General features: G+C 35.0%; 6 protein-coding genes across 7 annotated transcripts in view; 4 read left to right on the top strand and 2 right to left on the bottom strand.

The window, feature by feature from the left end:
• The window catches only part of LOC140978502 (glycine-rich RNA-binding protein 2, mitochondrial-like), a 98,305-nt gene extending 77,598 nt beyond the window's left edge, over nucleotides 1–20,707 (bottom strand). Inside the window, exon 1 of the mRNA XM_073443617.1 lies at nucleotides 20,703–20,707. The gene's annotated coding sequence lies outside the window, so the exon portion shown is untranslated. The remainder of the gene's footprint in view (nucleotides 1–20,702) is intronic.
• Nucleotides 503–2,873, top strand: LOC140978487 (adenosylhomocysteinase-like). Its single transcript, XM_073443579.1, has 2 exons — nucleotides 503–1,291; nucleotides 1,886–2,873. Exons 1-2 carry the CDS (start codon nucleotides 581–583, stop codon nucleotides 2,630–2,632), a joined length of 1,458 nt encoding a protein of 485 aa, XP_073299680.1. The 5' UTR covers nucleotides 503–580; the 3' UTR covers nucleotides 2,633–2,873.
• Nucleotides 3,992–4,882, top strand: LOC140978486 (protein RALF-like 24). The gene has a single exon (XM_073443578.1). It carries the CDS (start codon nucleotides 4,147–4,149, stop codon nucleotides 4,537–4,539), a length of 393 nt encoding a protein of 130 aa, XP_073299679.1. The 5' UTR covers nucleotides 3,992–4,146; the 3' UTR covers nucleotides 4,540–4,882.
• Nucleotides 5,236–8,020, top strand: LOC140978485 (heat stress transcription factor A-5). The gene is made up of 2 exons (XM_073443577.1): nucleotides 5,236–5,551; nucleotides 6,516–8,020. Exons 1-2 carry the CDS (start codon nucleotides 5,330–5,332, stop codon nucleotides 7,731–7,733), a joined length of 1,440 nt encoding a protein of 479 aa, XP_073299678.1. The 5' UTR covers nucleotides 5,236–5,329; the 3' UTR covers nucleotides 7,734–8,020.
• On the top strand, nucleotides 9,310–14,444 carry LOC140978484 (selenium-binding protein 1-like). Of its 2 annotated transcripts, XM_073443574.1 has the most exons (8): nucleotides 9,316–9,464; nucleotides 9,517–9,682; nucleotides 10,259–10,454; nucleotides 10,704–10,931; nucleotides 11,148–11,379; nucleotides 11,473–11,580; nucleotides 11,664–11,936; nucleotides 14,037–14,444. In XM_073443574.1, exons 2-8 carry the CDS (start codon nucleotides 9,544–9,546, stop codon nucleotides 14,316–14,318), a joined length of 1,458 nt encoding a protein of 485 aa, XP_073299675.1. In that variant the 5' UTR covers nucleotides 9,316–9,464; nucleotides 9,517–9,543; the 3' UTR covers nucleotides 14,319–14,444. The 2 variants fall into 2 exon arrangements, with proteins under 2 accessions (XP_073299674.1, XP_073299675.1); XM_073443573.1 differs by having other exon boundaries at nucleotides 9,310–9,682.
• Nucleotides 15,956–19,387, bottom strand: LOC140978482 (receptor-like kinase TMK4). The gene is made up of 2 exons (XM_073443570.1): nucleotides 17,057–19,387; nucleotides 15,956–16,842 (listed from the first exon to the last, which is right to left on the bottom strand). Exons 1-2 carry the CDS (start codon nucleotides 19,293–19,295, stop codon nucleotides 16,313–16,315), a joined length of 2,769 nt encoding a protein of 922 aa, XP_073299671.1. The 5' UTR covers nucleotides 19,296–19,387; the 3' UTR covers nucleotides 15,956–16,312.
• Nucleotides 20,708–21,802: the final 1,095 nt, after the last annotated feature.

The raw sequence follows: 21,802 nt of genomic DNA, 5'->3' as shown, positions 1-21,802 counted from the left end.
TAGAGTAACTAACTTTTTTTAATGTAAGTTATATGTAGGTCAGTGGATAGAGTCGTTGTTTCTTTGATTTTAGGTCATAAGTTCAATTTTTACTGAGATCATTTTTTTATTCTTTTATTTTTAAATTTATTTTTTAATTTATATATCAAAATTACAGTGTAGTCCCTCATTATTTCTTATATTATATATTGATCTTCATTTAAATATAAATCAAATGAATTATAAAAAATATTATCGGTTCACTGGTATTTATTTAAAAAAAAAAGAAAGTTAGGAGCCGAAACCTAAAAATATTTTTTTTTGATTACAACTCACACGGGGAGGGAGATCGAACCCGAAGAAACCGACTATTCCGACATAGAGTGAGAGCATTGGGATACAAAAATATTTTAACAACCCGCAGATGGGAAAAAAAGGGGAGAGAATCCCAGATCCACCAAATACTCGAAATCTCAACCGTCCATCTTTACCCATTAAAACATATTTATAGACGTCTGAGGCACTCCGTTTCGTCGTATCATTCTAAGTGCGGTAATCTTAGATCCAAGAAGCCAGATTTTCTTCTATACTCGTGCAACCGATGGCTCTTTTGGTGGACAAGACTACCTCCGGCCGGGAGTACAAGGTCAAGGACATGTCCCAGGCCGATTTCGGCCGCCTCGAGATCGATCTCGCCGAGGTCGAGATGCCGGGCCTCATGGCTTCCCGGGCTGAATTCGGGCCATCCCAGCCCTTCAAAGGCGCTAAGATCACGGGTAGCCTTCACATGACTATCCAGACCGCTGTTCTGATCGAAACCTTGACCGCATTAGGAGCCGAGGTGAGATGGTGCTCATGCAACATCTTCTCCACGCAAGATCACGCCGCTGCCGCCATTGCGCGCGACAGCGCCGCCGTCTTTGCGTGGAAGGGAGAGACCTTGCAGGAGTACTGGTGGTGCACCGAACGGGCTCTTGACTGGGGTCCCGATGGTGGCCCCGATTTGATTGTTGATGATGGTGGTGATACGACTCTGTTGATCCACGAAGGTGTGAAGGCTGAGGCCGAGTACGAGAAAACAGGTAAGGTTCCGGATCCGAATTCGACGGATAATGCCGAGTTTCAGATTGTTCTCACTTTGATTCGAGATGGGCTGAAGTCTGATTCCAAGAAGTACACGAAGATGCTAGATAGATTGGTTGGTGTGTCCGAGGAGACAACCACCGGTGTTAAGAGGTTGTATCAGATGCAGGCCAGCGGCACTCTTCTTTTCCCTGCTATTAATGTAAACGATTCTGTCACCAAGAGCAAGGTATATATTTACACAGACAAGTTTATTATGTTCTTTTAACGGGACTTATCTTTGCATTTGATATCTGTCGTATATTGTTCCATTTAGTTTATTCTGTATTGATCATAATTATGCTTGTTGGGTATGCTTGCTTAATTTTACTAGTTGATATCGTTTTGAAGCTTTAGATCAGTTGTTATGCATGTGATATTTGTGTTATGATGTCCAAATTAGTTTTTTTGGCTTGATCGTATACGTTCTTTGTCGTAATGTTGCTAAACTATGCAATTTTTTGAAGCTTCGGATCTTATCTGAGTGTTGAATCTGATATATTCTGTGAAATACACATTTGAATCTAATACATCTTTTAGATACACTGCGGTTGGTTATGCCGATCCCTATGGTTAGTACATTATAATTAAAATTTGCAGTCCATTTCATCATCATTCTTGAACAAAACATCCATGCGGTTGGTTTGATTTATATTCTAATTGTCTGATCATGTTTTGGATTTGCAAATTAAGCGCATCATATGATATCTTACATAGTTGCAAGTTCCTTCTTTCCCCATATTTAACACCAAACAACTACCTCATCTCAATGTGATTCAATCAGTTTGACAACTTATACGGATGCCGCCACTCCCTTCCCGATGGACTGATGAGGGCCACCGATGTGATGATAGCTGGAAAGGTCGGTGTCGTGTGTGGCTATGGAGATGTCGGCAAGGGCTGTGCCATGGCCTTAAAACAAGCCGGAGCGCGAGTAATTGTGACTGAGATTGATCCAATCTGTGCCCTTCAAGCTCTCATGGAAGGCTTCCAAGTCCTGACCCTTGAAGATGTCGTTTCTGAAGCTGACATCTTTGTCACCACCACGGGTAACAAGGATATCGTAATGGTTTCCCACATGAGAAAAATGAAAAATAATGCCATCGTGTGCAATATTGGTCACTTTGACAATGAAATCGACATGCATGGACTCGAGACTTTCCCTGGTGTGCAGAGGATCGTCATAAAACCTCAAACCGACCGTTGGGTTTTCCCCGACACGAAGTCTGGGGTCATTGTTTTAGCTGAGGGTCGTTTGATGAACCTGGGCTGTGCTACAGGGCACCCTAGTTTCGTGATGTCGTGCTCTTTTACAAACCAAGTTATAGCTCAACTCGAGTTGTGGAAGGAGAAGGGGACTGGCAAATACGAGAAGAAAGTCTATGTCTTGCCTAAGCATCTCGATGAGAAAGTTGCGTCTCTCCATCTTGGAAAGCTCGGTGCCAAGCTCACAAAGCTTAGCCAAGACCAGGCTAATTATATTAGCATTCCAGTGGAGGGACCTTACAAGCCTCTTCATTACAGATATTAAGGTAAGATCAAAAAGTGCATTGAGACAATATATTTATCAGTATTGTGGTTTATTTTGAAATTTTCTGATTTTTTATGAGATTTTGTTGGATTTTTGGGTTAAATTTTTGAATGATTAATAAGTCGAAGAGTGAGTAATGAGAATTTACTTATTTTTCATTCATTTGTTATGTATCAGTATGATGGTAACTGTAGGTTTATTGCTTTTGATATATTTCTTAATAGATATTGGGTTCATGTTTCCTCGGATGATGGTGAATTTGCACCCAAAAAAAGTGAAAAGTTTGTTTTTGATTTATGATATAGCAGGATACGGACTAAATAAATCCAGCTCCAGCTCTTTTATTCATGTATTGTTAAGAAAAGTTATGCTCCAAATGGTTTACGTTTCATGTTGCATGTAAAAAAAAAAATCCCTCAAATTTAATATAACAATTTATGCAATTTTTTTTAACAAAATAATATTTTAAATACCAGATCTTAGACAACGCAATAATTATTTACATGAACACAAAAATTTTCGTGAGACGATATTATTAGTCAATTTTTTTTGTCAAAAATTTGTGTGAGACGGTCTCACTGGTCGTATTTTGTGAGATGGATCTTTTATTTAGATCATTCATGAAAAAATATTACTTTTTATGCTAAGAGTGTTACTTTTTATTGGGAATATCGGTAGGGTTGACCATCTCACAGATAAAAATTCATGAAACTGTCTCACAAGAGACATACTAATTTTTTTTATACAGATCTTCTATATAAGTCATTCATTGAAAAATATTATTTTTTCATAAAAAAAAAACATAAATATTAATGCTTATTATAAATGAAAAAAAAAATTTGTGATAAGAAACCTAATATAATAAGAGAAAAGTCAATCTGCAATTTAAGTTTGAATGCATAGTGGGGAGTGGGTCAGTCTCATTTACCCCCAGATCTGCCATCTTCAGCTTAGTAGGTGTAAATATTACCATATTCCGTCCAAACTTATTAATGATCGATCATTCCATTCGGGCCATCGAGATGTGATGCTGCCAATAGAAATCTTTAGCAAAAATTTTATTAATAACATTTTGAAATAAATTTATTTTTCAAAAATCCTTTGATTTAGTGTAAGTATTCGCTTTGTTTTGTAAATTGCCAATTGGTTGGTTAAATTTTTAGGTACTATTGAGATTATAAATCGATTATAATATTTTGAACGCGGACGAAACAAGTATTTATACTGGATCAATATACGTCGTCTTAGTAAATTTTTTTTACTTTGTAGAAAAATATAATTCTTTAAATAATTTTGTGATTTGACTAAATAATTTAAAAATAAATAATCTAAATCTTCAAGTACACAATTATTGGGATTTGGGTGCCACCGACAATAGAAGCAAGATCAATGGCCAGTGGTCACCATTTTCAGAGCGACATGATTTATACTTAAATGCCAAGATTTAATTTCATCGACACCACAAACACAGCTCACAACCAAATCAAGAACTGAGTCAACCCTCTACGCACAAAATGCCCCACTCTCAGCTGCCGCGAACCTTTTGCTACATCCTTCTCTCCGTACTACTGTTGCCATGTTTCTTTCACAACCATGTGGGAATCTGTGAAGGGGTCTCGGTTTCGGATCTGAATTCAGCCAAATTAAGCGATTCGAGTGAAATGGCGAAAAGGGTCTGTGCAGAAAAGATAGGCGAAATGGCAGGATTGGAGGAGGAGATGGATTCGGAGAGCAATCGGAGGGCTCTGTTGATGCAGAGAAGATACATAAGTTACGATACTTTGATGAGAGATTTGGTGCCTTGCAACAAGCCCGGAGCTTCTTATTATAATTGTAGGGATCCGGGTATGGCTAATTTTTATAACAGAGGCTGCGAGGTGATCACGAGGTGTGCAAGGGGAGGTTAGCGAACAAGAAAGTGTTGGATCGAGATTTGAGTTCGAGTTACTGTGGAAAGATCTACTTTCCAACTGCTAAAATGTGCATATTTTGTCATTCTACTTGTTACTTTTCAAAAAATGCAAGCTTTCTTCATTGGTACAAGAAATGTGAACTTGATTGAATTTTCAAGTTCTGCAATCCGAGCTTACTACTGATGATTTATTATTATTATTTTTTACTACAAGTAAGTATATGTATGATATGCATTGTACTTGTATAAATCTGAAATTGGGTTCAAAATGGAGAACAACATGTAGTTTGAATTGAATATAATGAAAGGCCCAAAAGGCCAAAGCAAAATGATAGTTATACCCATGGCCCATTTTTAATAGCATATGCTTGGTTTTTGTAATTTTGCGACTAAGACAATTTAATGACTATTTTAAATCTTATTATTGTACAATTTAATATCAAAGAAAATAATTTTATATGGATTAATTGAATTGTTCAAGATTTAATTTTTTTGAAAAGTGGACTTTCAAATATATATAAAAGCCAAAACTAACCCCAATTTAAGATTCTGTCAATCATAATTTGGACATTGAAAGTGTGTCACACATTTATTTATTTTTCTTAAACCAAAAAAAAAAAAAAAAACATCGAAACAAATTTGAAGATTCAAAATGTGTACTTATTTAAATAGTTGAAGCTCAATCGTACATAAATAAATATTAAATCCCGAGGTCATGTATTTTGACTGAAATAGACCTAGCTTCTCTCCTCCCGGCCATTCAATAATAATCGTCGCATACAACGATGGATGTCGGCGGCGGCGGAGGTGGTGGTGGTGGGCCGGCGCCTTTCCTTATAAAGACGTATGAGATGGTGGACGATTCATCGACTGACGCGATCGTATCATGGAGCGCTAGCCGAAAAAGCTTCGTGGTCTGGAACCCACCGGAATTCGCCCGGGTCCTTCTCCCCTCCTACTTTAAGCACAATAATTTCTCCAGCTTCATCCGACAGCTCAACACCTATGTATGTACCCCAATTCTCAATAGATATGTATATTTTGTTTTCTGCGTTTTTTTTTAAAAAAATCATGTTTTGAATTTAGCTCAAATTTCTCACGACTTCTGTGTGATTATTTTCGATGGGTGATTGGGTATAGAAAACTGTCCGATTCATGTTGCTGCATCGGTGTTCTGAATCTTTGTAAATTTTTTTGATGGAAAATGGAAATAGTGATGCATTTCAAGTGCGTACTGAGATGATTCATTTTTCCATGTGTTTTTTTCGTACCTTGTTCAAGTAAATTTTATTGTCGCAGATGTTATTGTAAAGATATGATCATGATATCCATGTAGCTCGATTCTGTTCATTGGGGGGAGGGGTTGTGATTTTGCTTTTTCCGGTGAATTTAATGTTACTTGGGGCAAAAGTGTTGGTGCGCGCAAGTCTTTTAGCACTGTAAAGAGAGATTCAAATTGTATTTTTTTTAGTTCTGTTGCACCAAATTTCGATGTTTGGGAAACTTAGTTGGCTTCCTGTAGAACTGTTATTATAACCTTTGCTTCCATGAATGATAGAAAGTACATCTTGGTTTTTATTGATTCTCTCGTGGAGTTTTGGTGTGGATAGAATAATGGGGTCTAAAGGCAATCTATCAATGAGAGGTTTAGGGGTCCTGGCATCGATTTTAGGCCCCACAATGAAGGGGATTGAAGGAATTTGTAGTGATACTTGAGCTAGCAAATCAGTGTTGGTGCTGTGATTGAGATGAAAGAAGAGAGATGAGGAGTCTGTATGATATCAGACGATTCATTATTTGCTTTACCTCTCACTTTCCTGTAGAAAAGAACCAGATATTAATTTTATGGACTGATTTTTACTGTTTCCGCTGATATCCTCTCACCTAAACTTTTTAGATGCTTTTGTTTCTATTTGGGACGTGGTCATGGACACATGGTAGGGCTATTAAAGATATTTCTTTCATTTGTAGGGATTTCGGAAAATTGATCCCGAAAGATGGGAATTTGCAAATGAAGACTTTGTGAAAGATCAAAAACATAATCTTAAGAATATTCATCGTAGAAAGCCTATTCATAGCCACAGTCAGCCTCAAGGTTCGGTTGATCCAGAAAGAGCTGCTTTTGAGGAGGAAATTGATAGGTTGTCCCGAGAGAAAGCCGTTCTTAAAGGAAATATATTGGCATATGAAGAGCAGCAGTCTGCTGCAACAGTACCGTTGGAAAATTTAACCAAGCGAATAGTTGACATGGAGCAGAGGCAGGAGAGATTATTAAGCTTCCTCGACAAGGCAGTTCAAAATCCCGAGTTTGTTGAACTTCTAGCTCAAAAGCTCGAATCAATGGATTTTTCAGCATACAATAAGAAAAGGCGACTCCCTGAAGTCGATCACTCTCAATCGGTTCAAGAAAACATTTTGGTTGACAATCAAAGCAGCTCTAGGCCTGAGTTTGGGAACAAATGCCCTCAAGATTTTTGTGATAAGCTGCGGCTGGAGCTATCACCGACTGTATCAGACATCAACTTGCTTTCGCGTAGCACACAAAGCTCCGATGATGATGGAATAAGTCCTCTAGGAAGGATGAACGGATGGCCAAGAGATGAACATACAAGGACCCTTGGTTTTTCATGCCCCTCCGAGACATTAGAGCTGTCAGACACCGGGGCATCTTTTACCTTAAAGATGGATTCATCTTTGCCTTGCCTAGTGGGACCCGAAAGCCCAAAACTTCACTCCTCGCAGAACAATTTAGCTTCGAACAAGGATGACGATTGTCATATTTCCTGCCTTTTAAATCTCTCCCTTACCTCTTCTCCTTTAGAACCAAACAGAAGTCAAAACTTGGCGTCAATGCCACACTCAAGTCAAGAAACCAATACAGAACCAAGGCCTAACACTGACGAGAACGATATCTCTCATGGGTTGCCAACAAAGGGGACTTCTTTTGATAATGCTAACGTCCCTTCTTCGTCTCAAGATATTCATAGTAAAAAGCAAGAGCCTGCAGCGGCTCAGATCCGTGTGAATGATGTGTTTTGGGAACAATTTTTAACGGAAAAACCTGGCTGCTCGGATACTGAAGAGGCTAGCTCTGGTTATAGGCCAAATGCTTACGTTGAACAAGAAGAGAAAAATTCGACAAAGGGAGTGACTAGAAACACAAAAGGTATGGAACATCTTACTCTTTAAAAAATTCCATCACGTGGAGGTTCCAAGAACGAATCCTATGCTTTTTCATCACTTCCTGTGTGCTTTTCTGAAACAAAGTGACTCTTTTATTTTTCATAGTTTCTTGGTATGATGTAATCTTGTCGAGTTGTTTAGCAAGGATCACATGTCGATCTCTTAGCTTTTGTCCTTTATGCATATAATGTATTGATGCTGTAAACGTTTAAAGTTGGTACACCTTTGATAAGCTCCATCTTTTGGAACAAATACTTTATTACTTGATATTAGAATGCCCTGTCTTCAATGCATATGCGGTATTTATTTCCATCCACAGATATTTTTATACTCTAGCACATTTGAGTTTGGAGTGTCACATTAGGGGCTTCTTCTTGTTAACTTCCTCTCTTCGTTTCATTTTAGCTTATTTAGCATCAGATCAGGCAGCAGCTTTTACCTCCATTAATATGTATACATATACTAAAAGAAAATAAATAAAGACAGACCACCATTTTGCTATTTTAAAATTCAGAAATTATATTCCGAAAAAAGATATTAAAAGAAAAGTATGAAGTTTTAGTATACGATAATTATTTCAAAAACTACAAATGTTTCACATTTATTTGTGATCTTAATTTATCAAAACTTTAAGACAATTCCCTATACTAATCTTTGACCCACTTGATTTTCAGAGAGAACTGATTTATTTTTTGTATGTTAAAAAAACTATAATTAATTATATTTTTAGTATTAGTTAAAATCGAAAACCAAGATTCAAGTAAAAACAGTTGAGGCAAGGAATGCAAGTGAGCTGTGTTTGTTCATATGCGGTGAAGATTTTGACGAGTTGCTCGATCGCTCTATTATTTCAAGCTCAAAACATGCCATTTATTCACACCGTCTGGGAATTGAGCCGACAAACGATTAATCAAAATTTATTCCGAAAATATTATTGATAGTAATTAATTTAATTATGAGAGTTCTAATCGACTCTCTATCCTCGTACCCTATACTGTTATGACATGCAAGTGATATGTCTGATAATGATATGTTATTCTTTATTTTGAGTTTAAGTTATCATGGATTTGTTTTTCGACTTTATCCAAAATATCTCATATTGATAATCATTTCATCTTATTAACTTATGATTTTCATCTTTATCTTCCAATTTGAGAATATAGTACTACCAACAATATCTCCTCAAACGAAGTTCCACCATTATTCTCATGATTCCGGCCTCTCCTCAAGTCTTATTTGTCCTCCAATTGAGGTCACTCATCTTCACTGCGTTGGGATACATGAAAAATTGAGAACATAACCCACCTCAAGAGATTATTAAGTATTTTTATCGGAAGCTCTCACCTCCTTCGTTTAAGTATCCGAAGATTTCATCCATATAACTTGATTTAGATCATGGCTCTGATACTAATTTTTATAACATGAAATTCACATATCTTTTAATATTATAATATTATTTACTTTTGAGTCAAAAATCTCATAAATTTATTTTTTAATTTTATATAATAGAAATATCATTATATCTTATTACACAATCTTTAACATGTACATCCCTCTTGGACACCTGTGCACCTATCTAGAAATCATGCCCACATTCGAACAAACAGCCACGATATAAACAACTGACCTCTCCGTCACCTTATCCCAAGATTTACTTCGCTCATCACGTGAACGTGATATCAACGACTGGAAATTTCATGTCATCCCGAATTGATATTCTCAAATAAAGAACAAAGCGTGGCATTATATCGAGCGGTTAGCATCTATCTGCTTAAATTCTTGAAAATAGCAGGAAATATCGCTAGAGAACAGAAAAATGGCAACTGATATGGTGGTGTTGCAACATGCCGAGGTGGGTAATGGGTGCTGCAAGAGAGGACCGGGTTATGCCTCTCCTCTTGAAGCCATGTCTGGGCCAAGGGAAGCTCTGATTTATGTTACTTGTATTTACACAGGTATTTGAGGTTGTTCTTTTTTGGGTTCATGTTCTTTTTATATGTTTTTTGGTTTGATCGTCTTTTATTTACTGAATTTCTGATGGGTTTTGTGTTTATTTGATTTTATCTTGAATTTGCTAATATGCTGCTGATCCTTTTGAATATCGATGGTTCCGTCTTTGTGATTTTTTATTTATTTATTTATCTGTGATTTGGAGTGGATCTCCGAAAAGGAAATAACTGGAATCGATCGCGTATAGAGCCAGATTTTTGGTTCTAATTCATTGAAAAAATTATGCATAAAATTATAGATTTGGATTCAAAGTGAGCTCTCGTTTTACACTTTATTGTTGGAAAAGTAGTAAAGTGCTTTATTGCGGCGAATGTAAACGATTCATGGTTTAAAAGAGTCATTTATTGGATTTAAATATCAGATAGAGGAATTGGCAAAACACATTAAGATTTGCTCGATTCAAAAAAATTGACCTGACTGTGAAAAATGTGGGGGGATTCGACATTTTCCCATATATTCTATATTTTCATTGAGTAACTTGCAACTAACAATATGATTATGTTGCTTTACAAAATTTATAGGGACAGGAAGGAATAAGCCAGACTACCTTGCTACGGTGGACGTAGATCCAAGCTCCCCAACTTATTCGAAAGTGATACATAGGTTGCCTATGCCTTACATTGGCGATGAACTGCATCATTCTGGATGGAATTCCTGCAGCTCTTGCCATGGCGATCCATCAGCTGCGCGGCGGTTTCTTGTCCTACCTTCACTTGTGTAAGGGGCCAAATTTGTGGAAGATAAATTGATTGCATCGCAAAACATTAACCTAAAACATGTTAGGAAAATTTTGTGTGTCATGGTTTATTTATCCTTCTTTAAAGAGGTACAAGGGGCCATTCATGCCACCACCACATTTGCGTTTTGTGTAGAAACCTAAATGCAGTAATGAAAAATGTGTATTTCTTGCAAGTGTTTTTGACATTACTCATTCTTTAACATGTACCTCTAATGCCTTTATCTCAGATCTGGCCGTATTTATGCAATCGATACCCTGAAGGATCCAAGGGCTCCAAGTTTACATAAATTTGTTGAACCCAAAGATATAATACAGAAAACTGGATTAGCATTCCCCCACACAGCTCACTGTCTTGCTTCAGGTGAGATCATGGTGTCGTGTCTTGGAGATAAAGATGGAAATGCAGAAGGAAATGGATTTCTTCTGCTCGACTCGGATTTCAACGTCAAAGGAAGGTAACTTTGTTTGTGTCTACTCTAGAATATGACACAATGTTATGATTTGTGTCCTAAATATAGACTCAGTGTCTCATTGGCATTTCTTTAAACTTTATAGATTCACATCTTTTTGGCTGATGTAATTTTTTGTGCAAACATCGCTTGCGAAATTTTCTAACGGTCTGGAAATTAAAGACCGTGGACTAGTAAATGACTTTCATATCTTCATAATAGGTGGGAGAAGCCAGGTCACAGCCCCCTTTTCGGCTATGATTTCTGGTACCAACCTCGGCATAAGACCATGATCAGCACTTCATGGGGAGCCCCTACTGCCTTCACCAAAGGTTTTGACGTTCAGCACGTGTCGGATGGTCTTTATGGAAGACATTTGCACGTATATAGTTGGCCTGAGGGTGAGTTGAAACAGACTGTAGACCTTGGAAATTCCGGTCTCTTGCCTTTGGAGGTATATTGCATTTTGTCGTTATCTGTCGTTGCGAGTTAAAATTTTCTCCATTGATTTTTTTCTTGACTCGTGTGATGCTGTACTTAAATGCAGATAAGGTTCTTGCACGATCCGTCTAAAGATACTGGATTCGTGGGATGTGCTTTAACAAGCAACATGGTAAGATTTTTCAAGAATTCGGATGGATCATGGAGCCACGAGGTGCGTGAAAAGACTTTTCTTTTTTTGTCAGTCTCACGTTTAAAGTGAATAGAATTCAATACATTAATCTAAACCTATTGCAGTTATCAGCATCAGTTAAGTCACTGAAGGTGGAGAACTGGATTCTACCTGAAATGCCTGGACTTATCACCGATTTTCTGATTTCTCTCGACGATCGTTTCCTATACTTGGCTAATTGGCTTCACGGTGATATTCGACAATATAATATTGAAGATCCCGCGAATCCTCAATTGACCGGCCAAGTATGGGTCGGAGGTTTGATTCGAAAAGGAAGTAATGTGGCTGCTGTGGCAGAAGATGGCACTACATACCAGATCGCTGTACCTGAAATTCAGGTATTACTTATAATTATCTCAAACCAAGTATTAAATCAAATTGAATCGGGTATTCAATTTTCAGAAATAATTAAAAGGCTAAATTTCAGGATTCATTCGATAAGTTCTGAAGGCCATTTCCAGTCTAAATGTATGCCAAAAAGCATCTCTTTCGAAAGCCAAAATCAAACGTGTGTTGCAATATTTATTTAATACGTTCTTCTATTATAGATGCACGTGCGTTGCACGTAATATCGATTATATTATAAAAATTAAAAAAAATTGATTTTCTAAAAAACAATTTGAATCATTTTGTTATTTATTTGGGCTTAATTTCTTATCATATTAGACGATTTATAAGAACTTATACAACTTACTTTCAAAATTGTTTCTCAAATTAAAATTCAAGCATTTGATTTTATGTTATATAATAAATTGTAATTAACATAATATATAGAACAAAATGAACTGAAACAAATTTTTTTAATATATNAAATAATTAAATAAAGATATTAAATATCATATGTAAAAATTCTGATACTTTGACAAATGCTAATCAATGATCATAGTAATTATATTTATTATAAGGATCATATCATATATTGTTTTTACAGTAAAAAATAACTTAGAGTCTTTTTATTGCTCATTAAATCTCTTTTCATGAATTACATATTCAAATTTTTGATTGATAATTGATTTTACAAACAATACATGTAATTTTTTAGTTATACAGTTTAATAAAATAATTATGCTTATAACATATATATTTGTTATATATATATATTTTTTTCATATTTTTTTGAAATCGTACTATTTTTTAAAATCAAAATTAAACTCTTTACTTTCAATTTTTTATTAAAAAACTCATAAAATATGTTAGTTATTCTACTATTGCACATAAAGTTATAAAATTTTCATATATCCTTTTGTGATATTATAATTTATTACTTAATTAGAAATTGCACTAAAAATATAATTATAAAATTACAATAAAATCATTGGGGAAAAAATGTAGAGAGAAAATTAAGAGGATAAAACATTTAAAGGTAGTATAAAGATGAGTTATTTGATAAAATTAATAAAAAATATACATTCTATTTTTGAAGTGTGTATAGAACGTTAATTTTGTCATTACACAATTGAAAAACAATGCCCTTTATCCACACTTTTATAGGTATATAGAATATAGTTGTTATATGTAGATAATTTTTTTCATATTTTTTTGAAATCGTACTATTTTTTAAAATCAAAATTAAACTCTTTACTTTCAATTTTTTGTTAAAAAAATCATAAAATATGTTAGTTATTCTACTATTGCACATAAAGTTATAAATTTTCGTATATATTATAATTTATTACTTAATTAGAAATTGCACTAAAAATATAATTATAAAATTACAATAAAATCATTGGAAAAAAATGTAGAGAGAAAATTAAAAGGATAAAACATTTAAAGGTAGTATAAAGATGAGTTATTTGATAAAATTAATATAGGAGTTACATTCTATTCTTGAAGTGTCTATTTACTTTTAATTCTTTGTTTAAAAACCCATAAAATATGTTAGTATTAAACTTCACATTATCATATTATTTTATATTTATTATGTTATTCTACTATTGGACATATTAGTTACATTTTTTTATATATCTTCTTGTAATACTATAATTTATTTATTACTTAATTAAAAATTACACAAAAAATATAATTACAAAATTATAATAAAATCATTAAAAAATGTAGATAGAAAATTAAAAGAATAAAACATTTAAATGTAGTATATAGATCAATTATTTTATAAAATTAATATAGGAGTTACATTTTATTATTGAAATGATATAAATTACTACAATCAATGTATGTATTAATGATAATTTATTAGCATTTGTTACAATTTTACATATATATCCTTATATGATTTTTTGGATTCATATTAATAAAGAAGACATTTGTGTCTTTTCACAATTGGAAAACAAATGAGTGATCCACACTTTTATAGGTATATATATATATATATATATAGACTTGAGAAAATATATCTTCGAGAACTGTTTCTGGATCAATCATCAATGGAGGAGTTGAGTAAGCTGTTTCTTTTTCTTCTTTTTTTTTTGGCAATTCAGGGACATCAACTAAGAGGAGGACCTCAAATGATACAGCTGAGTTTAGACGGGAAACGTCTCTACGTTACAAATTCGCTCTTCAGCACATGGGACCGACAATTCTACCCTGATCTGATCGTGAAAGGTTCCCATATGCTACAAATTGATGTAAACTCTGGGAAAGGTGGGCTTACCATCAACCCAAATTTCATCGTGGATTTCGGATCCGAACCTGACGGCCCTTCTTTGGCACACGAAATGAGATATCCAGGGGGAGACTGCACTTCTGATATATGGATCTAACTCTATAATATGGCTATAATGTGCGTTTGACAAAACATAAGCTGCGTTGTGATGCAGATTTTCTTCTTCTTTATTGACTTGGATATGGGAATTTGCAACTTCGATGAAATTTTATTTTAGAGTCAAGTATTTTCTCCCTTTAGTATCTAACCTTTACAGGAGCGCTGGAATCACAAGCATGGACCGATGGTTGAATCTAGTTGAAAGTAGCGATTACGAAACTTAAAGCTTTTAAAAACAGAATATTAAGCACGAAATTTTATTTGTTCGAGCATCACATCGAGGAAAGCAGACATGCTTGTCTTAAATCACGCATAACCATTAAGTCAGGAAAAATTTTGTCAGCAGACTCGACAAATTTTGTTAACGAGACGATTTTATGTCCAATGAACAGACACCAAGATCACCTAAAGTCCTGACAAGAGCGCACACAGTTCTTAAAATGATGGTTGCTGCTGGTCTCTGATAACAATTTCTCTACCCAGAATACCGCACATGAACTTCAAAACCATGTGACAATCTCCATAAACTCGAAGATTTTTGAGAATCCGTATTGACGGTGGAGGTTGGCTTGATTGTAAGCGGTGAAAATGAAAGCCCATGAGGCCAAGAAGGGCGGAGTCAGAAATATGGTTCTACCCGAGCTAAAATTTTAAACTCTAAATTTTTTTAATATTTTAAATTGATCTACTCGTACTAATATCATGTTATTCCAAAATTATAAAAAATTTACTTATAAATTTTTTTAAAAAAATTGGATCACCCAGGCTTGTACAAACATGTGGCTCCGCTACTGAGGCCAAGTCTCTTCGAGGCATTTCCTCTAACAGTTGAACGGGTCGGCATCATTCAGGTGGCCATTTCTCCCATAAAAGCCTATTACGGTGTCGGAATAAAAGAGTTCATAAAGACCTAAGCCGCATTTGATTACACGGGCATGGAGGATATTGGCTTGTATTGGAAGCTCCAGGTTGTCGCATTGTTTTAGCTGTCTGAGACGTTGAAAGTGATGCATGCATGCCTGAGGAGGAGCCATTTCAGGCCATTTGGTTTTCTTTGTTAATTAGGCCCAATATTTATTTTAGGCCCAATACTAAACCCAATTCGGAACCAGTGTACGCCGAATATGATAAAATCTGGATATTACTATATCCAGAAATCTGAATTTATGGGTTATTATTTATTCAATTCTAATTTAAAATGACTAATTTGACGAGTTCCTAAACTCGACGGCAGAAGTCTTCATGCATAATAAATGAAGTTGTACTATTCAGCCGACCATGCATATGAAATATGATTGTTTAGGCCACCTAAGACGCACAAACAACGTTAATTTCGATTTAAAATATGCACCGAACTTTGAATGAAGAATCGGCTGAAGCTAATTAAAGACAGTTGGCTAATTTAAAATGAAAAATAAATAGCCACACACATTTTTTAATAAATATATATGCCTGCCAGCCGGCCAGCTGAGTTACAGCAAATTTCTAAAACTTTATCTTTTAAAATTATGGCCCACACGAGATATTATTCATCATGATATGCTAAAACAGCCTGGTATTGGTTGTATCTGTCTTCTAACATCCATTTATTTGTTTAATCTGTCTCACTTTTGTTTCTTCATAATTAGTCAGATATGAATAATGGTTTCTCATTTTCCAAACATAAAGAAACCAAATTGAAGAACTAGAACATAGGGATGACATGTGCAGCACTGAAAAGTTCAGACCTGAGGTTTAAATTTTCTAAAATTACAATTTTCTGTTTGTAAGAATACCTTTGCTAGCTAGCTTGCCCCCTATTTTACATTGTTAAAATCAATCAAGAAACTCATCCAATACAGTTAACAGGATCCTATCTTCAAAACAGGCACAAAAGAATAAATTGAATACAATTTGCCAACTTGATTACTGATATCAGTACAGACCGAAACAAGACTTGAACCATGTGGGGACTCGAACTCAAACCGCTGTCACGTCAGTATTTCGTTGACATCACCTACAGTCCACAGAACCGAAAGAGTCTGCAAATCCAGCTGGTTTCGACGGAATACTCGACTGAGTCTGACTGCTGTAAGATAAGTCATCGAACATTCTTGAAGTACCTTCATCAGATTGCCATCTTTGCAGCGCTTGAGGCAGGCTCAAATGGAGATCAATACCACGTTGTTCTTCTTCATCTTCTTGTTCTACGGGCTTAGATGGTTTCCACTGCTCCACGAGGGGTCCCAAGACATTCACAGCATGGCCCATATCAGGCCTCTGAAATGATTCACGGGCTGTGCAGTGACCAGCCAATTCAGCCACTTTGCAAATGCTCTCATAAGTTTCATCATTGGGATCAAGAAGGGGGTCGATGGATTTTCGGATGTTCTCTTTGTTGATTAGGACCCTTCGGAACCATGCTACCAGATGGGACTTCTCGTCGGGCATTGTTTCATCGAGGGCCTTTCTGCCGGTGATTATCTCCATTAAAACAACTCCATATGCGTACACGTCTACTTTTGTAGTCACTCTTCCGGTAGCTGTGGGAATATATCCAAGTATATGGATTGCATCAAGGAATTATCAAAAAAATGATTCAAGAACACATATCGTGAATTTAATTTTAGGCTATTGTCCTAAAAGCTTAAGATAATTTAGAACTCATTAGAACATTTCTGCAAAACCTGTATTCATAAAAGTTGCAGCTACCTTAAAATACATGCACGTAACAGGAACTCCATACACAATGCTTACCGGCATATTCAGGTGCAAGATAGCCAAATGTCCCAGCCAAACGCGTCTCCACGGAATACTTCCCATCGGGGGCATTTTTCACCAATCCAAAATCTGCAACCTTTGCTCTCATATCATCTGAAAGGAGAATATTGGACGGCTTCAAATCTCTGTGGATGAAACTTTGTTGGGCCAAGCTATGAAGATACTCGACTCCCCTAGCTACATCCAACGCAATCGTAATCCTTTGCTTCCATGTCAGAGGCTGATACCCCAATTCTTGCCATCCGAATAAATGCTGGGCTAAGGTTCCTTGTGGCATATACTCGTACACCAAAAGCTTTTCGTTTTTGTTAACACAAGATCCTAAAAGAGTAACAAGATGTCTATGCCTAACTTTGGTCAGGACAGCGATTTCAGCCAAGAATTCATTCGTCCCTTTCATTCCCATTGCTCCACACTCCATTCTCTTAACAGCAATCCTAGTCCCATCATGCAATTCGCCTTTGTATACAACCCCAAATCCACCACTACCTAATACATTTTTTCCACTAAAATTATTAGTCACTTGCCTAAGAACTTGTATCGAGATTGCAGCATTTCCACCTTCGGAAACGGGGATTTCACTATGGTCGTCACTGCTTTGGCTATGTAATTCACTTGGAACACTAGCATGTCCGTTAACTCCATTCAGCACATTATTTTTCCACATTTCACTGCCTTGCTCTGCACTCTCAACCGTGCCAAATCGATTCTGCCGTTTTTTCATATAGCATTTGTAGGACACAAACAATAGAACTCCAATGAATACCACAACAGCTACTATAACCCCAGCAATCATACCGATTGAAACCGATTTTTTTGGTGAACCAGACTTGCTTCCATCACGAGAAACAAGTCCTGAATCAGTCCCCGGCTCCCCACCTTCACCAGTCACATTCTTGCCAAGAAACGGATTACCACTTCCACTAAACCTCACACCAGGAGGAAATAAAGGAATTGGTCCAGATAAATTATTACTCGACACATCAAAACTTTGAAGCTGAGACAGGGTAACCAACATGCTAGGAATTGTACCAGTAAGATTATTATCACTCAATATCAAATTCCTCAACGAAGTGAAATTCGCAAATGCAGGAGAAATAGAACCCGAAAACCCCTGCTTCGCCATGTTCACCACTGTAACATTCTTCCCTTGCGAGTCACAGTTAATAAATCTCCAGTTTTGACAAGCATTATTCCCCCGCCAAGATTGAGCCAACGCCGTGGGATACCCTAGTGCAGCGGCAACGTCAAGAAGTATAGTCACCTGCGGATCACAGGGCCCGGGTTTGTCCAAACAAAAGCTGTTAGTTGTCCCAACGTCGAAATGAACTTTGTCAGAAAACTGAGGGTAAGGTCCCTGTAACTTATTATTCTGTAATGTTACGTTAAGAAGATTTGGAAGATTCATCAAAGAAACCGGCACAATCCCAGTAAATCTATTATCCCTCAACTGCAGATCAAACAAATTCACACAGTTTGATAAATCTGGGATCCCGCTGGAAAATGAATTTGAATGTAACCAAACCTGAGACAACTGACTCATGTTGGACAATACATTAATGGTACCAGATAGGCCCTGTTGCTGATTATTGAGCCAAAGATTCTGAATTTCTGACCCGGCAAAAGACCCGGGCAAAGATCCAGTCAAGTTATTGTAAGACAATCTCACGTTCTGCAAATTTGGAAAAGACCCAAAAATATCCGGAATCACACCTGCGATGCTAGCATTACTAGCAAAAAAAGAAACAAGATTTGAACTTTCAGACAGATACGAAGGGATTTCCCACAAACCCAGATTGGAATTTTCACTTATGGAAAATAGCTGAAGGTTCGTGAGGCCTAAAAGGAAGTTCTTGGGAGTTGAAGTGAAGCCATTGAAGTCTAGATATATCTGTTCGAGTGAAGTCATGTTCTCAAAAGAAGGGAGAGGTCCCGACAAAGAGTTTTTCTGGAGGGCGAGGGACTTGAGCATGTTTAGATTGTTGAGTTCCAGCGGTAGTGTTCCGGAGACGGAGGCAGAGTCGAGGTTGATGGCGGTGACGAAGGTGGAGGTCGTGTCACAGTTGACGTTCGTCCATTTGCAGAAGTGGGTGGAGGGTGACCAGCCGGCAGGGGCAGGGGAGAGGGAGGAAAGGAGCTTTAACATGACCGTAGAGTCATCGGCAAAAGAAAGTAGAGGGAGCAGGAGGAGAAGCAGGTGGTGGTGGACGGCCATTGACGCACCGGCGGTACAGGTGGGAATATAATCAGAGAGGATATAAAAGAGAAGACAGACGGCTGGCTTGGGCTGATCATATGATGATATATATTTTCCAAGGATGATATATAACAAAAAAAAACATATAAATATTTGTAGATTTAAATATACTAACAAATAACACGTGATGAATAAACGTTGTAACGAGTAAGTGAACATAAAATACTTATATTGAATGAAATCGAATAAATCATTTTTTATTGAAAATTCATAATATAAAAAAATATTATCAAATTTTTTCTTATTTAAATTTCAGTTTTTGGGTCATCTATGTGTGACTGTTTTGTCTAAGTTTTCTCATCATTTTAATAAAATCATCTATTTTTCATTATCTTGAATTTTTATGGTTTCTCATTTGAAACATGATGAATTTTGTTTTTTGTTGTTGTTTTGTCATTTCCTTAGTGTTTGTTGTCTTTTTATCTTCATGTTGTACTTGTTTTGCCCTTTTCTTTGCTTTCGTTCTTTTCTTATCTTCATTTTGTATTTAATTGATGTTTCAGTTCTTTGTTTTCTTATCAATATTTCGCTTGAGTTGTGGTTTCTCAAATCCATCCACAATTATTGTTGTTATTCTTTCATTTAAGTAACTTTTGTTACACTTTAAAAGCTGATCAAATTGTTGAATAACATTTGAAAAAATCAAGTTATGTACCATAGTTTCCTGCAATACCATGTTCATATTGTCAGTACATAACTGATGGTCCGAAAAGAATGCTATTGTTTGTTTTAAAGAATATAGCATTTGAAAAGTAATCACTTGTGCATTTATGAAAGTTAACTTTCGAATAGTCTTTGAATTACGTCTTGTTGAAATTTGATATATTTGTCGAATAATAAATACTTTGACTACTATATTTTTTTGATAATGTTGGAACATATCAATCAGCATCACATCAAGATTTGTCATTGTTAGTTTGTCTTTACTACGGACGTGTAAAACTTTTCTTTGGCTAGTGAAGTGGGTGCATGGTCTGCCGTATATGATTGAATCTTATTTAAAATTGTTAATAACCATCGTGACAAATGATATTAACTATTGGCTTCGAAGTAATTTCCATTTATTTCATTAATATTGGTTATTTTTCTCTTAAGTTACCCCAATTATTATCTTCGTTAGACTAATTATGTGATATATAATTAAATATATAATAGTTGTTTATTAATTACACGTTACAAAACTTATGATAATTGAATATGTTTTGATCTGTTCCTGAATATTTGAATATAGTGAAATCTTTATAAAAATCAATTTAGCACTGGAAATATTTATATGTGTTAAATTAAAGCACTTGTTGTAATCATGGAGATGAAAAACGATTTTATCTGTTAAATTTCGTTGTCGTTAATTTTTAAAATAATAATACTATTAAATTGATTTTTTTAAGTGAGTGGTTAAATTATTTCAGAAAATAATCATGTAAACAATTGTTTGGAATGTTTTTTTTTCCTTAAATTGATTTCAAAACTTATATGATGTGATGATTATAATATATAATATAATATATATTAGTTATAAAATAATACACAAGACAATATTAAAGTTAAAAAAAATCAATATACAATTAAGAGATGGAAGGACAATTCCGACAATTACATAAATCAACTCACTCTTTTAAAGAAATACCTCATTTGGGTACCTGTATGAAATATTTATGTGAGACCAAGTTAACCATAAGTTGAAATTAAAAGTAAAAATGAAAATTATATTTCATTCAAATAGCATCCAAAGCTAATATTTAAACTGACAATTTATTATTCTATTATATTTTTATTCGATGTGCTGGATTAAATATTGTTTGACTGATTTTTGAGTGTCATGCACCTCACTAATCACCAGTCATTTACTCTACTCCGTAGAATACATATACTGATATTAAATTATATATTTTTGAATTAATATTAATAATTAATTAAAATCTATTAATTAATGAAATATTTAAAAAAACAAATCACAATTCTAAAAACACTGTCTCTTTTATATAGTTAATAAATTTAATAATTAATTAAAATCTATAAATTAATGAAAGACTTAAAAAGATAAATCACAATTCTAAAAACATTGACTTTTTTATGGTAATAGATTATATAGGTAATAGATATATGTATCTAATAGATAAGTAATAAAAATCAATAGATTATATATTGTTCAAATTAAATTCCATTAATATATAGGTAATAGAAAAAATAAATTATATAGGTAATAGAAATAAATAGATTATATATTCTTGAATTAATATTAATAATTAATTAATTATATAAATTAATAATGAAGGACTTAAAAGTCAATTCACAATTCTAAAAATATTGGATCTTTTATATAGGTAATAGATTATTCTATTATATTTTTATTCGATGTGCTGAATTAAATATTGTTTGACTGATTTTTGAGTGTCATTCACCTCACTAATCACCAGTCATTTACTCTACTCCGTAGAATATATATACTGATATATATATATATA

The sequence above is a fragment of the Primulina huaijiensis genome, chromosome 6 (genome assembly GCF_012295235.1).
Source record: "Primulina huaijiensis isolate GDHJ02 chromosome 6, ASM1229523v2, whole genome shotgun sequence".
In the NCBI taxonomy this organism is placed as follows: Eukaryota; Viridiplantae; Streptophyta; class Magnoliopsida; order Lamiales; family Gesneriaceae; genus Primulina; species Primulina huaijiensis.
This window is presented reverse-complemented; position numbering and strand designations above follow the sequence as displayed.

Excerpts from the sequence above, each read along its gene's own strand:
- LOC140978487 (XM_073443579.1), top strand. The coding sequence starts at position 581 with ATGGCTCTTTTGGTGGACAAGACTACCTCCGGCCGGGAGTACAAGGTC. Across the intron at positions 1,292-1,885 it reads ATTCTGTCACCAAGAGCAAG|TTTGACAACTTATACGGATG; the intron begins GTATATATTTAC and ends TGATTCAATCAG.
- LOC140978486 (XM_073443578.1), top strand. The coding sequence starts at position 4,147 with ATGCCCCACTCTCAGCTGCCGCGAACCTTTTGCTACATCCTTCTCTCC.
- LOC140978485 (XM_073443577.1), top strand. The coding sequence starts at position 5,330 with ATGGATGTCGGCGGCGGCGGAGGTGGTGGTGGTGGGCCGGCGCCTTTC. Across the intron at positions 5,552-6,515 it reads TCCGACAGCTCAACACCTAT|GGATTTCGGAAAATTGATCC; the intron begins GTATGTACCCCA and ends TTTCATTTGTAG.
- LOC140978484 (XM_073443573.1), top strand. The coding sequence starts at position 9,544 with ATGGCAACTGATATGGTGGTGTTGCAACATGCCGAGGTGGGTAATGGG. Across the intron at positions 10,932-11,147 it reads GATTTCAACGTCAAAGGAAG|GTGGGAGAAGCCAGGTCACA; the intron begins GTAACTTTGTTT and ends TCTTCATAATAG. Across the intron at positions 11,937-14,036 it reads TCGCTGTACCTGAAATTCAG|GGACATCAACTAAGAGGAGG; the intron begins GTATTACTTATA and ends TTGGCAATTCAG.
- LOC140978482 (XM_073443570.1), bottom strand. The coding sequence starts at position 19,295 with ATGGCCGTCCACCACCACCTGCTTCTCCTCCTGCTCCCTCTACTTTCT. Across the intron at positions 16,843-17,056 it reads TCTTGCACCTGAATATGCCG|CTACCGGAAGAGTGACTACA; the intron begins GTAAGCATTGTG and ends ATATTCCCACAG.